Source organism: Tarenaya hassleriana, unplaced genomic scaffold (assembly GCF_000463585.1).
Source record: "Tarenaya hassleriana unplaced genomic scaffold, ASM46358v1 Cleome25, whole genome shotgun sequence".
In the NCBI taxonomy this organism is placed as follows: domain Eukaryota; kingdom Viridiplantae; phylum Streptophyta; class Magnoliopsida; order Brassicales; family Cleomaceae; genus Tarenaya; species Tarenaya hassleriana.
In genome coordinates, this window is record NW_010965775.1 from 2,104,360 (window position 1) to 2,120,411 (window position 16,052).

The 16,052-nt window shown below is 38.9% G+C and overlaps 2 protein-coding genes across 12 annotated transcripts in view; both read left to right on the forward strand.

Moving 5' to 3' along the window:
• The window catches only part of LOC104816588 (exportin-7), a 10,917-nt gene extending 6,828 nt beyond the window's left edge, over window positions 1-4,089 (forward strand). For both annotated transcript variants that reach the window (XM_010545482.2, XM_010545483.2), the window contains exons 21-29: window positions 505-617; window positions 695-788; window positions 1,584-1,803; window positions 1,981-2,111; window positions 2,358-2,504; window positions 2,633-2,761; window positions 2,855-2,953; window positions 3,213-3,251; window positions 3,435-4,089. In XM_010545482.2, coding sequence (XP_010543784.1) covers window positions 505-617; window positions 695-788; window positions 1,584-1,803; window positions 1,981-2,111; window positions 2,358-2,504; window positions 2,633-2,761; window positions 2,855-2,953; window positions 3,213-3,251; window positions 3,435-3,572 — 1,110 coding nt within the window. In that variant the 3' untranslated portion in view covers window positions 3,573-4,089. The remainder of the gene's footprint in view (window positions 1-504; window positions 618-694; window positions 789-1,583; window positions 1,804-1,980; window positions 2,112-2,357; window positions 2,505-2,632; window positions 2,762-2,854; window positions 2,954-3,212; window positions 3,252-3,434) is intronic.
• Window positions 4,090-5,435: 1,346 nt separating this feature from the next.
• The window catches only part of LOC104816590 (putative pentatricopeptide repeat-containing protein At3g11460), a 12,589-nt gene continuing 1,972 nt past the window's right edge, over window positions 5,436-16,052 (forward strand). Inside the window, exons 1-13 of one of the 10 annotated variants that reach the window (XR_002024355.1) lie at window positions 5,436-5,525; window positions 5,675-5,799; window positions 5,911-6,008; window positions 6,727-6,876; window positions 7,322-7,433; window positions 7,525-8,053; window positions 8,134-8,234; window positions 8,332-8,574; window positions 8,655-8,769; window positions 8,934-9,126; window positions 9,209-9,253; window positions 9,652-9,809; window positions 14,313-14,726. Coding sequence is in view for 8 of the 10 variants with exons in the window: in XM_019202855.1 (XP_019058400.1) it covers window positions 5,445-5,525; window positions 5,675-5,799; window positions 5,911-6,008; window positions 6,727-6,876; window positions 7,322-7,433; window positions 7,525-8,053; window positions 8,134-8,234; window positions 8,332-8,574; window positions 8,655-8,769; window positions 8,934-9,126; window positions 9,209-9,253; window positions 14,733-15,286 (2,346 nt within the window). In the remaining 2 variants the exon portion in view is untranslated. The other 9 variants (XR_002024356.1, XM_019202857.1, XM_019202858.1 and 6 more) reach the window with 9 other exon arrangements.

Here is a 16,052-nt window from a genome sequence, read left to right on the forward strand (position 1 = left end):
CAGCAGGATCCTTTTTTGCGTACGGAATGCATAATGCTAATTGATTGTAATGACGGGACTGCGTGCTAAGTGAAAATTTATTTTGTCTGCTGAGTTTACTTAGAGTCGAATAAAAGGAGAAAACACCTTAATATACATGTATGTCGTGGAAATTTCATAGAACATGTGGTTTTTGTATAGCCAATGTTTTGATTTTGAGCTTGTAACAGTTGAATTTTAACCTGAATGATGAAGTAAAGTCAAGCTGCAAGCTTGGCTAACCTTAAAGGTGTAGGACCATAATAGGAAAGAGTATAAGCTGGATATTTTATAAGCTTCTTGTGTTTCTTGCTGTTTTAGTTAGTGGACATGTGAATTCTGTTATAGGCACGGTCAGGTGTCCTATTTAGTATTAGCTGTAGTCTTTTGTGGTGGACAATGTTTTATACTGCGTCTACCACCATCTTTCTATAGGCTGTAATGCTTGTATCTAGTGTTTAAAAGTTACTTTTCCTGCCATTCTAGGTTTTCCTTACTTTGGAGTCAACACCTGATTCACTCTTTCGCTCTGACGTGGTAAAGTTTGCTTTGATCGGATTAATGAGGGATTTAAGAGGAATTGCAATGGCCACGAGCAGGTGCAGACTTTATCTAGTTCTTCATTCATAACAGTTTACAGTCCATTGATTTGTAATGTTTTTTCCTTGGGTTTCAGTCGAAGAAGCTATGGTCTTTTATTTGATTGGCTTTATCCGGCGCACATGCCACTTCTTTTGAGAGGGATCTCGAATTGGTTTGACACACCGGAGGTATGCAGTCATGCATTTTGCCCTTCTGGCTAGTATTAGAGGTTATTGTTCCAGCAATAACTTGAATGGGAGGAGTCCGGCCACAAAATCTAAGTAAACCAAAATTAGGAAATTAAACTGAGCTTTTACTCCCACACACACCAAAATATTGAGCGACCTGGTTTTTAGCTACTTAGGAAAACACACACACTATTTTGTGCAGTCTGCTTGCTCCAGTCTGTGCCTTGACTGTGAAATTGTCCTTGAAATTTAATACAGTTTTTTAGCACAACCTCTCACTGTCTTGATGACAATTGATCTTTTTATGCTATGGTTTTATGCCGTGGTAGTCTATCCTGGTTACCTTTTTTTTAGATCGACTCTTGTTTCTATCACACTATTTGCTTTTGTAGTAACTTATGTAGATGGACATTAGGTAAATAGGTATACTCATTTTGTTTATTAGATGCTTGTGATATGCGGTCACCCAGGTTTAGTGTAAAGGAAGCAGATAAGGTTTGAATCAAGAATTGTGACTTGCAATGGAAAATTTCTCCCCAATATGGGGTATATGTGTGAAAATAAATGTAGCTATCCGGAATAATTGACATGCATTGATTTTATGGGTGCCTGTGACTTGGAATTGATCTATACTTTTGTTAAAGCTTGTTGAACACCACTAAAATCTGGCTTGAGTGTGTCAGTTTTAAGTCGTATACATATGTGGTTAGATTCAGATGTAACGTTCAGTTACTGTTCATTGATTCAAATCAAGTGATCCTTCCTAGTCTTATCATGTTCGTTTCAATGATGCAGGTTACAACCCCATTGTTGAAGTTCATGGCTGAGTTTGCACTAAACAAAGGCCAACGTCTCACGTTTGACTCCTCTTCTCCCAATGGCATCCTTCTGTTCCGGGAAGTCAGTAAACTAATTGTGGGTTATGGTTCAAGGATTTTGGCTCTTCCAAATGTTGCGGACATATATGCCTACAAGTACAAGGGAATATGGATTTCACTGACAATTTTATCAAGAGGTAAGACCAAAAGTTTCAATTGATCCAATCAATTGAATTTTCTATGATGTTTAATATGATCGGTTGCTGTGGTATTCCTCTTGATTTCCTAGTCTGCAAATGACCAGTCGTTTCCTCTTGTAGTACATTTTACTCGAGACTTTTTTTTTTAACTCTTTTCCACACCCAACTGTACAGCTCTTAATGGAGGTTATTGCAACTTCGGTGTGTTTGAACTGTATGGTGATCGAGCTCTGGCAGATGCACTTGATATCTCTTTAAAGATGACACTATCAATACCCTTGGCCGATATATTAGCGTACCGTAAGGTATGTGTGATACTTCCTGTATTTTTGTTACCTATATTGCCTACTTTCCTTTTCACCAAAATTCTTCACAACTTTAAAATAGTGATGATCCTTTTGTTTTGGCCGCTTCACTAGGAAAATCTTTGTAATGGGGAACATTTGAAGACAATTATATTCTGCATGCTATGAATTTCTTTTCCCTGTATACTTGTCGTAAGGGCCTGCACCCAAAATCTCAAATCTCATTGCCTTTCTTCCATTTTGCAGCTTACAAAGGCGTACTTTGGATTCTTGGATGTTTTGTTCAGCCATCATATCATCTTCATATTGAATCTCGATACTCCCACCTTTATGCATATAGTAGGTTCCCTTGAGTCTGGTCTTAAGGGATTGGACACAAGTATTTCATCTCAGGTTAGAGAATCTGGGAACTATTTGACCATTAAGAATTTGAAGTTTTAGTAATTGTTGAAAAATTTCTTGGTCTGGATGCCATTTTATTGCTGTCGAATAAGTGCTGATGTAGATATATGTCATGTCAGTGTGCAATATCTGTAGATTATCTTGCTACATTTTACTTCAACAACATCACCATGGGGGATGCACCCTCTACACCTGCGGCTCTGCGCCTTGCACAGCACATTGTGGACTGCCCTAATTTGTTTCCCGAGGTAAATTTCACGTTTTTATTTCTCATTGGCATCGGTATTCTTTTATTGCCTATACACTTGTGGGCTATACTTACATGTTCCTCTTTCGAGCAGATATTGAAGACACTGTTTGAGATTGTTTTATTTGAGGACTGTGGCAATCAATGGAGCCTCAGCAGGCCAATGTTAAGCCTAATTCTCATAAGCGAACAGGTAATTATAGAGTTTCTAATTGTTGTGCCAACATGTCCGAAATATTTTTATTGCTCTTTTTTCCATAATATTCTATCAGATTGGTTCAGGTACCGATGCTCTTCGTTATCTTTTATTTTTTATTTTTTTTTGGGGGGGGGGGGGTTTAAAATCTATTTTCTTTCATTTTACGGTGGTGTTTATGTTTTGTTTCTCTCAATTTCTTTTTCTTTTTTTTTTTTGGGGGGGTCAACTAACTTGTTGTCACTGCTTCCTCCAGATTTTCTCTGACCTGAAGGCTAAGATCCTTGCTTCACAGGTAACCCAAAATTCTCTCTCTTCTTTCTCAGTTTGCTGCGTATTACATGTGCATTGAGAACGTTTGAGGACGTGATTGTTTATGTCGGGTCTGTTGTGATAAGTAGATGAAATAAATGGAGTGAGGTTTGGAAAACAACCAAAACTCGTGAGAAACCTTGAACATGTATATGATGGATTGCAGGCAGTGGATCAACAGCAGAGACTGGCTGTATGTTTCGATAATCTCATGGCAGACATTACACGCAGCTTAGATTCGAAGAACAGGGACAAGTTCACCCAGAACTTGACGCTTTTCAGACATGAATTCCGTGTCAAATAGGATACTTACAACAGATCTCCTCGCCAAAAAACAAACAACCGGCCGACCCCTTTAACTGTATCCGTGGGTGGTAACAGAAGATGCCTTGAGCTACAGGTGCAGAGGGGACAAAAAGGTTTTGTTTCTGTTGGAGCACAGTTTACTAAAGTTTGTGGCATTTGTACAGTTGTTTTTTCCTCTGTGGAGGAAAGGTAAGAAGAAAGTACACAAAACTTTTGTGGGAGAGTTTTGGACGGTGGCATTTTACAAATTGTAGTTTCAAGTTTCAATCACCTCCGGGGTGGAATCATTCGTTGAACAGATGGGAGAAAAAAAAGAGTGTAAAAGCACTGTTGGTAGGTGTTGGTGGTTATTATTTTAACAAAGTGTGTGTGGGTTTAGGGATACTGCATATTCTTTGTATTGGGGTTTGTGATTTGGTGAAGGAATGACCAAGACGTCTGAGTCTAATTTGTAGAACCGAATGAAAATGCAAATTACTCTGTTTCCCCTTTTTTGTATGGAAATGTTGCATGTATGTATATGTTTAATATGCAATGCAGGTATACATGTGTCGTATTGTTTTTTAATTGAAATAGTAATGTTTGCCTTCTAGTGTGATGTTCTCTCGGCTATTCAAATAGGGTTTCGTTCTCTCGATTTTTTTGGATTGATTTCTCCGGTAAATGACGAGCGAGTTTGTGCATCCGAACATTTATATTCGGAAATGAAAATAAAATCCCCATCTGTCGATTTTATGTTCGATTAATTTGGATATCTCAAATTCATATATAAAAAAAAAGGTAATTGGGTGCCCGAATTCAGTTAGAATTAAAAATTTATCCAGAAATGGAAGAGTCATGGTTGCTATTGAGATTTTCGGGATCTGCATGGAACTCCGTATTGCATGGAGGCCGATGGAGAAAATAGAAAAAAAAAAGAGAATAACATTTATATTAATTCTAGGGATAATATCATTTATAAATATAAAAAAAACGTATTTAGATATACATGCGTGTGAATTTTTTTTGGGGGGGGGAGGGGAAATGTGAAATTGAGCTTTTTGAAAAATAACTAGCAGAAGAGTTAAGTGGTGTGCCATAAGTTGCATTTGCTTGAGGAAAAAAATGATAAGAAGAGGAGAGAGGTTGCTTGTATCTCAAGGCAGTTGTGTTGGCTTTAGCATATCTGAGCTGTGATCTGCTTTTTCTTTGCACTTACAGTTTTAGTTTTAGTTTAGTGTGAGGTTCACAGAAATCACAAACACACACACATATATGTATGTATATATGTACATATATATGGATCTAGAAAAATCTCTATTGATCAAGGATATTGTCACGATCGAGTCATATTCTTTTTAATTAGTGGGCACCATTTTTCTCACAATATTAATATGATAAACTATGTCTTAATCAAAATATCATGGAAGGTAAATAATCACATCAATAGCTGCGAACATCCACACGCATATATATATATATATTCTAAAACGAGTAGAATATATATTACTTAAGTTAAGTGATATAGAAATAGTTTATTTAACTGATTTATTAACTTAGCCATAAAATAAGCATATGTGTGTATATATATATATATATACGGAGAGGAAAATGTCTCTCGTGAAAAAAAAAATGATACAAGGAACTTTAGAAGATACTTTCACTCAACGACAAGTGTTCTATTTTATATTTTGGAAATTCTCGAACCAATGCTACTACTCTTCCTCTTTTTCTCTTTTCTTTTCTTTTTTGGTAATTCAGGTTTTATTATTTTCGTACATACATAATCAGTAATATATATATATATATATATATATATATATATATATATATATAAACCATCAAGCATGTTGTCCCTAACATATCACTTCCTGTCATATAATCTTTCCTCATGGCTACTTCTCTTTGTCTCCTCCTTGTCTCCTTCACATGTCTTCTCTTCACCCCAATCTATTCACTCCAATTTCCCAAGGTAATTAATTCATTAAATAATTAACTCCTAATTTATATATACGCACTCGTACTAATTAGTTTATGACACATTGTATATTATTATGTATATTCATTCATATATATATATATATATATATGAGCCAATGTTAAATTTCTGGGGAATTGCAGCATTATGTTATATACATGGGAGGCTTATCATTAGATGATGATGATACAAATCTTCAACACAATGAAGCAAATGGGCATACCACAGAATCATCTTATCTCCAATTACTGGCCTCTGTTATTCCCAGGTACCTATATGTATATGTGTATATATATATATATATATATATTCATGGATTTATGCGCATGTGTGTAGATGCGAATTAGTGTTTAATTGGTTTGTGTGTGTTTTTTGGTAGGGAAGAGAATGACAGAGTAAAAGTGGTCCACCATTACAAGCATGCCTTCAAGGGCTTCTCGGCTATGCTCACTGATGACGAAGCTGCCTTCTTCTCTGGTAATATTACGTGTGTGTATGTGTATGTGTCTGTGTATATATGTATGTATATGTATATGTATATGTACATGTCCGTGTCTGTATGATTATATATATCATCATATATTATTTTGCTTCTAAATCGATTATGCTTATGTGCATAAACTGTCCAACGTATTAAATTTGTCGCATGAATTCGAAATGGGTATTTAATTTGGATCTCCTAAAAATATTAGGAATTTTAACATGACGTATCAGTCGTTGAATTCTTGGTTTAGTCCGGTTTATATCCGGTTATGTAATTCATATTTAGGCTCATTTGAATTTAAACTTAGGTCTCGGTTTATTTTTTCTGTTTCCTGTTTGGAGCTCATTTTGAACTGAATCAGAGAAACTATATATATGCATGTATCTATATATATTTTCATTTATGATCGCTATGAAGAGTTTTGTGGTAGATATATGTATATGTGTATTATTTAGTTATTATAATAAAAATTGATATTGGCTCAACCCCTTTTTTCACCTTGGAAAAGCCAGCGACTCATTGAAGAATCATCATTAGTGGCGTTCTCATTTAATTAATCGACAACTTTCAATATATTCCAAAACTAAAGTAATAGTTATATATATATATACACACACACACATGTATATATGCACGCTAGAATTCAGATATTTAGATACATATATAGTACAAAAAATATATATTTTATTGGGTTATATATTGTAATTGTAGAGCACGATGAAGTTGTATCAATATTTCCGGATCCAACACTTCAGCTTCACACAACTCGGTCTTGGGATTTCTTGGAATCAATCTCCGGACCAATCTCTAACTCTCCTATGCATGGATCCTCCGATGTCATTGTCGGTGTCATCGATACAGGTATATATACGTATACCTACCTTTTCATATATATTTAATATAATTTTTTATTTAACAAAAAAAGTGTACAACTAATTAAGGCCCACAATTTAACAAGAAGGACCCACATAGAAAATTTGCATGTGTGATCACATGCATCATTACTATAACTACGTACTTGTTATAACTATAAAATAATCAAATAATGATTGATTTCAACGACTAATCCAATCTTTTGGGGAACATCTTGGGCTATATATCTGTTGAGATAAGATATAATCCTATATGATAAATAATATTAATTAATATTGTCAAACGACGAATTAACTGCATCGATTCCCTTTTCCTCCACAATATACAACTATATATTACTCCTTTAAAAAGCAACAAACTTGATATATATTTTTATAAATAATTCGATTATCAAGAATATGAATAATGTAAAATGTATGTTGAAAATGAATAGGAATATGGCCAGAGTCTTCAAGTTTCAATGATGAAGGAATGGGTGAAATCCCATCAAGATGGAAAGGAATTTGTATGGAAGGTCCCAATTTCACAAAATCCAACTGTAACAGGTTCTTCTTTTAGCATCCTCAATCATATCTTTATATATATATATATTTGTATATATATATAATTGTACATGCTTTAAATTCTGAGTTACAGAAAACTGATCGGGGCAAGATCCTACGTGGTGACACCCACGCGCCAAGATACTGAATCCGGCGCCGACGCCTCAGCAAGAGACTCCGTGGGACACGGGACCCACACGGCCTCAATCGCAGCGGGGGCGCGTGTGGCCGACGCGAGCTACTGCGGCCTGGCCCGAGGGACGGCGAGAGGTGGTGACGTGTCATCGCGCGTCGCCGTCTACAAGACCTGTACGGAAGACGGATGCTCCGGCGCCGCCATTCTCAAGGCCATGGACGATGCGGTCAACGACGGCGTTGACTTCATCTCCATCTCCATCGGCCTCGGCTCCTCACTTCAGCCCGATTTCCTGGTCGACCCAATCGCCATTGGGGCGTTCCACGCCGAGCTCAGGGGCATCTTGGTAATTTGCTCCGCCGGGAACGAGGGCCCCACTCCGTTCACCGTCGTCAACGCGGCGCCGTGGATTTTCACTGTGTCGGCTTCCGACATCGACAGAAAGTTTCAGTCCACTGTCGTTCTGGGCAATGGCAAGGCCTTACGGGTAAAGTGGTGTAACAATCTGTAAAAGAATCCGATTTCGGGCGAAGATGGTAAGAAAGATTCAATCTTTTGCATCTCCAGGGATCTGGGATCAATTTCTCGAACCTGACAGGATCTGAGATGTACCCTCTCGTGTACGGAAAAGACGCAGCTGGTCCATTTGTCCCCATCCAAGAAGCAAAGTACAACCCTTTACTTAGGACGCAAGTTATCGTCAAATAAACATAAACAAAGCTTCAGCCATGAAATTTGTAAGTCTGTGTTTCTGGAAAACTGCAGGGCCTGTTACCCGGGTTCCTTGGATCGCAAGAAATCAATGGGAAAGATCGTTATCTGCGTGGGAAACGGGATGGGTGTATCAAGAAGGATCCAGAAACTGGTGGTTGAAGACGCGGAAGGGAAAGGGATGGTTCTGATCAACGAAGATGAGAAAACTGTGCCGTTTGATTCAGAAGAATTCCCTTTCTCAGAAGTCAGTAACGGTGAAGGGTACAAGATCCTCAAATACATGAGCCAGACCAAGTAACGATTCCGACATTATCCGTCGAATTCATTGCACCGTTCGATTATATATTTGATATTTGTGTAAATATACGATACAGGAATCCAAAGGCAACGATCCTTCCGACAGTTGAGATCCAAAGGGCCAAGCCAGCACCGGTCGTCGCATACTTCTCGTCGAGAGGCCCTGGTGTTCTAACAGACAACATCCTCAAGGTAAAATTGAAATTTTACTGTCGGTTTATCACTGTGTTTCATCATCGTTTTAAGAATTATCATTGGGTATCAAGAAGGATTTACAGTATACGAGGTACTCGAATCCGAACCCGAATATATCAGATTGTGCTTATGACGTCATCTCTGTGTATGCGCGGTTTCAGCCGGACGTGATGGCGCCGGGAGTAGCAATTTTGGGAGCAGCGATTCCGAAGGGAGGGAGGGAGGCGTCTGCGTTTGCGGTGAGGTCGGGGACGTCGATGGCATGTCCTCACGTGACCGGGGCCTCCGCTTTCCTCAAATCCCTGCATCCTTCGTGGCCTCCTTCTTTCATCAAATCTGCCCTCATCACCTCCGGTTCTTCCTTTCTCCCATTTTCCTTCATTCACGTCTTAATAAACCATTAATCACTCGTCTTTTGTATCCATTTTACACGCAGCGACGTCGTATGACAACATGAGACGACCCTTGTCCAACACTTCAGGTAATTGTATACAATAATTTCTTCTTCTTTTGAATTTTCATTAAGAATCAAGAATTGGGTTAAAAAAAAAAAGCCAAATTTTTGAATATTATATGAGATGAGATTAAAAAAACAATCCAAAAATCAGTTTATAATTGGATTCAAAATCGGATATTATCCACAAAAAACGAATAAACAATTTTTTTTTTTATAATTCGGTAATTCAGTAACATTTTTTATTCATATAGAATTTAGAGATATTTCATGATAAAATCTCTTGAAATTTCAGATTTAGGTTGCAGAACTCGTATCAATTCATGATTTATAATATTTATTTTGAAAAAAAAAATCAAAATTTCGCATTTAAACTCGCATACTGAAAACCTAGCAAATATTTGACATACATATTTGTTACGCAGTGGATTAGATTCTGGTGTTCGTAATCTCCCGATGACTACTTCAACTAAATGAGATAGAAAGAGAAATGGCAAGAACACAAGATCTTTTACGAGTTCGGATCACAAATCGATCCTACGTCTCGGCCAAGTGACTTGGCAATTCACTAGAGATGATTGAGGTACAGATACTGAGTATTTTCTCGAGAAAGTTTCCTTCTCCAAGAAAATCCCCAGAAAACAGATTGAGAGAGAGAGAATGACGAGTGTGTGCGTGAGACTCTAATTGCGAGTCGGTACACGTGTTTTAAACAGAAAGAAAATAACAACCCATCACAAGTCAATTTACCCTACTACCCTTACAAACCCTTTAACCCAGCTAGAGTCTTCAGTTTTCAGGCATTTATCCTACAATCTCCACCTTGCCTGAGCTGAACAGACTCGAGCTTCCTCTTTCTCTCCCTAGTGAACGAAACCAAGTCAATTTTTATACCCCTTGACAGGGTTTCCACTGATATTACCTATCAGTGACCTTCAGCGTTGCCAACGCTTGGTTGAACTTGCTGATTGGAAGTGACTTTGTTAGCATATCAGCTGGATTCTTCTCCGAAGTTATCTTCTGAACCTGTACTTTATCCTCTGCAATTACTTCTCTCAAGAAATGTAACCTAACGTCTATATGTTTGGTCCTCTCGTGATGAATGCTGTTTCTTGCCAAACAGATTGCGCTTTGTGAATCGCAGAAAATTTTCACTGCTCCTTGCTTTATTCCAAGTTCTTGAGTTAATCCCTTCAGCCAAATTGCTTCTTTAAAAGCTTCAGCCAGAGCCATGTATTCTGCCTCTGTAGTGGAGAGAGCCACGACGTGTTGTAAACCCGATCGCCAGCTTATGACGCCTCCGCCAATGGTGAACACATATCCAGTGATCGATCTCCGTTTGTCAAGGTCTGATGCATAATCAGCATCACAGTAACCTATCAGCTCAAAATCCTCTTCTCGACTATATACCAGCTTTAGCCCAATGCTACCTTTGATGTATCTGAGAATCCATTTTACAGCTCCCCAATGCTCTTTATTTGGATTGCTCATGAATCGGCTCACGAGACCAATGCTGTATGCTAAGTCAGGTCGTGTTCCAATCATCCCATACATTATACTCCCTACTGCATTCAGGTATGGGGTAGTATCCAGATTTAAGGCTTCGTCATTTTCCCTGGTACTTCTGAGTTTAAACTGGGCACCCATTGCGGTATGGACGGGCTTTGAATCCTGCATGCCAAAGTTGGTTACCACCCTCTGTAGGTACTCTTGTTGAGACAGTGTCAAGATTTTCTTGCTTCTGTCTCTACTTATGTCCATTCCAAGTATCCTTCTAGCCTTCCCTAAGTCTTTCATGTCAAATTCATGTGCGAGCATATCTTTGACTTTGCGAATCTCCTCCTTATCTTCTGCTGCTATGAGCATATCATCTACATATATCAGTAGATATATGTATGCATTCTGTTTTACTTTTCTGAAATAGACACACAAGTCGTATTTGCTGCGAGTGAATCCTTTTCTGATCATGAAGGTATCAAATCTGATATTCCATTGTCTGGGGGACTGCTTAAGTCCGTAGAGAGACTTCCTTAGCATGCAAACATATTCTTCTCTCCCTTTCTCCTTGAAACCTTCTGGTTGAGACATGAGTATTTCCTCCTCGAGTTCACCGTGCAAGAAGGCTGTTTTTACGTCTAATTGCTCCAACTCCAGGTCCTTTGATGCTACCAATGCAAGCAACAATCTTATAGACACATGTTTGACTACAGGAGAATAAATCTCATTGTAGTCTATTCCTTCTACTTGTGAGTAGCCTTTTGCTACAAGTCGGGCTTTGAATCTTGGCTCTTCCACTCCTGGGATTCCAGGTTTCCGTTTAAAAACCCATTTACAGCCAATTATCCTTTTATTCTTGGGTTTCTTTACCAATTTCCATGTGTTGTTCTTCTGTAGTGAGAGCATTTCCTCTTTCATAGCATTCAACCAGTGGGTTTTCTCTTTAGTCTGCAATGCTTGTTGATAACTCTTCGGTTCATCCAGATCAAGCTCTGTTGCTGCTGCCAGAGCAAATGCTGATGTGTTTTCATCCCTGAACCTCTGAGGAGGCATTATTTGTCTCCTTTCCCTATCTCTGGCTAGCTGATAGTTCCTCAGATCTTCAGAAGTGTTTTCTGCAGTTTCTAGTTGTTCTTCTTGGATGAGTTCTTGTTCTTGGGCTTCTCCATTTTCTGAAACAATTGAATCTGTTTCTGAGTCAGCTCCACCTGATTCTGCATATTCCTCCTTGAAGTTCTGAATTACTTGTATCTGTTGTTCTGAGGTTATTCCAAGGGTGTGTACTCCCTTCTGTTGTTTACCGTCCGAGTTCTCCCCTTTTATGTCATCCTTGTATGCTATATTTTCTTTGAATATAACATGTCTGCTGATAACTACCTTTCTTTCCGTGGGTAGCCAGATTCTGTAGCCTTTGACTCCTGCCGGGTATCCCACGAAGTAGCCTTTCCTTGCTCGAGGCTTCAATTTTCCCTGGTTTACATGTTCGTAGACCAGACAGCCGAATCTTTTCAGATGTTCTAGGCTAGGTGGCTTCCCGTTCCAGACTTGTTCTGGTATGTTCATGTCTATAGCACTGGATGGTGCGAGATTAATCAGATATACTGCCGTAGTTGCTGCTTCTCCCCAGAATTCCTCTGCCAGCCCAGAATCACTCAACAAACTTCTGACACGTTCCATGATGGTTCGATTCATGCGTTCTGCCACTCCATTTTGCTGTGGTGTATATGTGCAAGTCTTATGTCTCTTTATCCCATTTTCTTTGCAGAATTGATCGAACTGAAGGTTACAAAACTCCAGGCCATTATCTGTTCTGAGGTGTTTTATCTTTCTTTCGGTTTGATTTTCTACCAATGTTTTCCATTCTGTGAATCTTGCAAACGCTTCATCCTTTGATTTCAGAAGATAGATCCACACTTTCCGTGACTTATCATCTATAAAGGAGATGAAGTACTGAGCTTTCCCTAAGGTGGGCTTCACATTTGAAGATCCCCACAGATCTGAGTGTATGTAATCAAGGATATTATCTGAAACATGCTTTCCTTTGCCAAAACTGAGCTTGTGAAACTTTCCTAAAAGACAATCTTCGCAGAACTGCAAATCCTTGAGATTTATTTTGTTTAGCAGTCCTTTTTGTGTCATTAGTTGCATTCCTCTGTTGCTCATATGGCCCAACCTTCGATGCCACAGCATGGTTTCATCAGCTTTCTCTGTTACATAACTCTCGCCTTCTAATGTTTCACCTTGCAGAACATATAATCCTTGTTCAAGGTTTCCACACATAATTTGTGCCGAATTTTTGAACACTTCGAGTTTGCCTCCTTTCGATTTATAGTGCATTCCTAATTTGTCCAGAGAACCCAACGATATGAGGTTCCTTTTAAGTTCAGGTATGAATCTGACTTGACTTAGGATTCTGATTTTCCCATCATGGAATCTGATTTTCACATCTCCAATGCCCTTTACCTCACAGGATCCATTGTTTCCCATGAGAACCTTTCCTCCATCTGTTTCTGTGAAGTTGGTAAACCAATCTCTCCTTGGTGTCATGTGGAAAGTGCATCCCGAGTCTAGAATCCATTGTTTTCTAGGCTCTTGCTCTGATACTGTCAATACTTCAGTCTCCATTTCTTTCCCTTCTGCGGCTGCAGCCTCTCCTGTTGGCTTTTCCTGTTCTTCTAGAAATCTTTTTCTAGTCCGACATTCTTTCTTGAAGTGCCCTTCCTTACCACAGAACCAACACCCAGACTCACTCTTGTTCTTGGGTTTTCCCTTGGTCTTGTGATGCTTCCCTTTAGGATTCTTTGATCCCTTTTTGTCTGATTTACCTTTTACCATCAATCCCTCTCCTGAAGTTGTCTTATTCTTGGTTCTGAACTCAAGTTCCTTTGAGTAGATCGCTGAAGTTACATCTTCCATTGTTATATCATCTTTCCTTGAGAATCTGATCGTGTCTTTCAAAACATCATACCTATCTGGTAATGAGTTCAACAAGTACATGATCTGGTCTTCCTCTGAAATTTCTATTTCTAGAGATAGCAGGTCTCCAATCAGCTTTCCGAAGATATCCAGGTTTTCTTCCATGCTTTTAGAGTCTTCCATCTTAAAACTGAAGAGTTTTTGTTTGAGATACATTTTGTTTGGCATAGTTTTATGCACAAATTCCTTCTCCAACGCCTTCCAGATACCTTCTGCTTCTTGTTCACCTTTCACTTTTCTCATTATCTGATCCCCAAGACACAGAAAAATGAGGTTTCGTACCTTTTTGCTCTTCTCAAGTCGTTCTTCTTGAGACAGACCTGATCTCTTCAGGATCGTTGGCTTCCCTTCTTCTGATTTCTGTCTCATATCTCCTGAATCATCCACACTTTCTTTCGATCCGAGAATATAACCAACTCTCAACGTATCACTCAGCTGAAGTATGTCTAAACTTGCTTGAATCTTGTCCTTCCATAACGAGAAGTCACCTTTCCCGTCATACTTTTCTACATCTAATTTCACAACCATAGGTGTAGATGACATTATTGATCAGAAAATTTCAGAGCTCGTACCTGATCTGAGATTTTTGATCCAAGGTCTTCGATCTTTGCAGTTGAGATTCTTCCCTGGCCGGAACCGGGCTCTTGATACCAGTTGTTACGCAGTGGATTAGATTCTGGTGTTCGTAATCTCCCGATGACTACTTCAACTAAATGAGATAGAAAGAGAAATGGCAAGAACACAAGATCTTTTACGAGTTCGGATCACAAATCGATCCTACGTCTCGGCCAAGTGACTTGGCAATTCACTAGAGATGATTGAGGTACAGATACTGAGTATTTTCTCGAGAAAGTTTCCTTCTCCAAGAAAATCCCCAGAAAACAGATTGAGAGAGAGAGAATGACGAGTGTGTGCGTGAGACTCTAATTGCGAGTCGGTACACGTGTTTTAAACAGAAAGAAAATAACAACCCATCACAAGTCAATTTACCCTACTACCCTTACAAACCCTTTAACCCAGCTAGAGTCTTCAGTTTTCAGGCATTTATCCTACAATATTCATCTGTCTCTGACATCAGGCATGTCATCCACCCCACACGAGGTCGGGGCAGGAGAGATCAGCCCTGTCCGAGCATCCGACCCGGGACTCGTGTTCGAAACAACCCAACAGGACTACGTTAATTTCCTCTGCTTCTACGGCTACTCTCAGAAAATCGTCAGATCCTTCACCAGAACTAACCTCACTTGCCCCAAGAACACCTCCAGAAACTCAATCTCCACCGTCAATTACCCGTCGATATCCGTCGGAAACCTCCGCCGGCGTCACCGGACGGTGGTGCAAAGGACCGCAACTAATGTCGGGTCGGCGGCTAACGTTACGTACGTTGCGAGGATCGAGGCTCCTGAAGGGCTGGTGGTCGGTGTCTCTCCTAGGAAACTGGTGTTTGGAGAGAGCGTGAAGGAGGCGAGGTTTAGGGTTTGGTTCTATGGAGAGAACGATGCGACCAGAGGGTATAATTATGGATCTGTTGTGTGGACCGACGGTCACCACTCCGTTAGATTGGTTTTCTCCGTTAATATTCAGTAGCCAGAAGATTTTTTCTACAACCATGTTTCACGAACATTTGAGTCTTTCTTTTTGTGATGATGCTTTTTTTTTCTAATCGATTTCTTGGGAGACAAGCAATGATGTTTTTTAGGGTTCATCTTTTTCTAATCGATTTCTTGGTAAGTGAATATATATATATATATATATATGAACTTTTTTTAATGGATCAAGAAAAATGTCATTTTGTTTTCTTCTAGAAAACTGGAATTCGTAAGATTCCCATATATGAACTTTTGTAAGTTTGTTTAGTTTTTAGCCAAAATTAGATGAATGTGTGCAATGTTCAAGCAGGAAAATACCAATTTGATGTATATTATATATTTAATTAGGATTTATAAATAATTTAATTTAATTAACTTTATTCATATACGTATATCTCTATATATAATTTAATTAATAATTTAAATTAAATTTACTCATATACGTATATCTCTATATATAATTTAATTAATAATTTTTTAAGTTTTAAACTGAAGTCTGTAATAAATTTGTTAAAAAAAATTGAACAATAAAGATATATTCCCTAACAGGCCCAGCATAGCTATGGTGGTCGGGCACATGAGAACCCATGATCGTCGCTAGATCCCGGCACCTCGTTCGGAACTCCTCCGCCGCCGCCGCCGCAAATTCAACGCCATGGAACACGCGCCTGAGAGAGCTGGCGAACCAATCGTCGTTCTGTCAAGCTCTCTCCCTGTACAGACTCATGCTCCGTTCAGGTTCCTCCCCCAACGCTTTCTCTTTC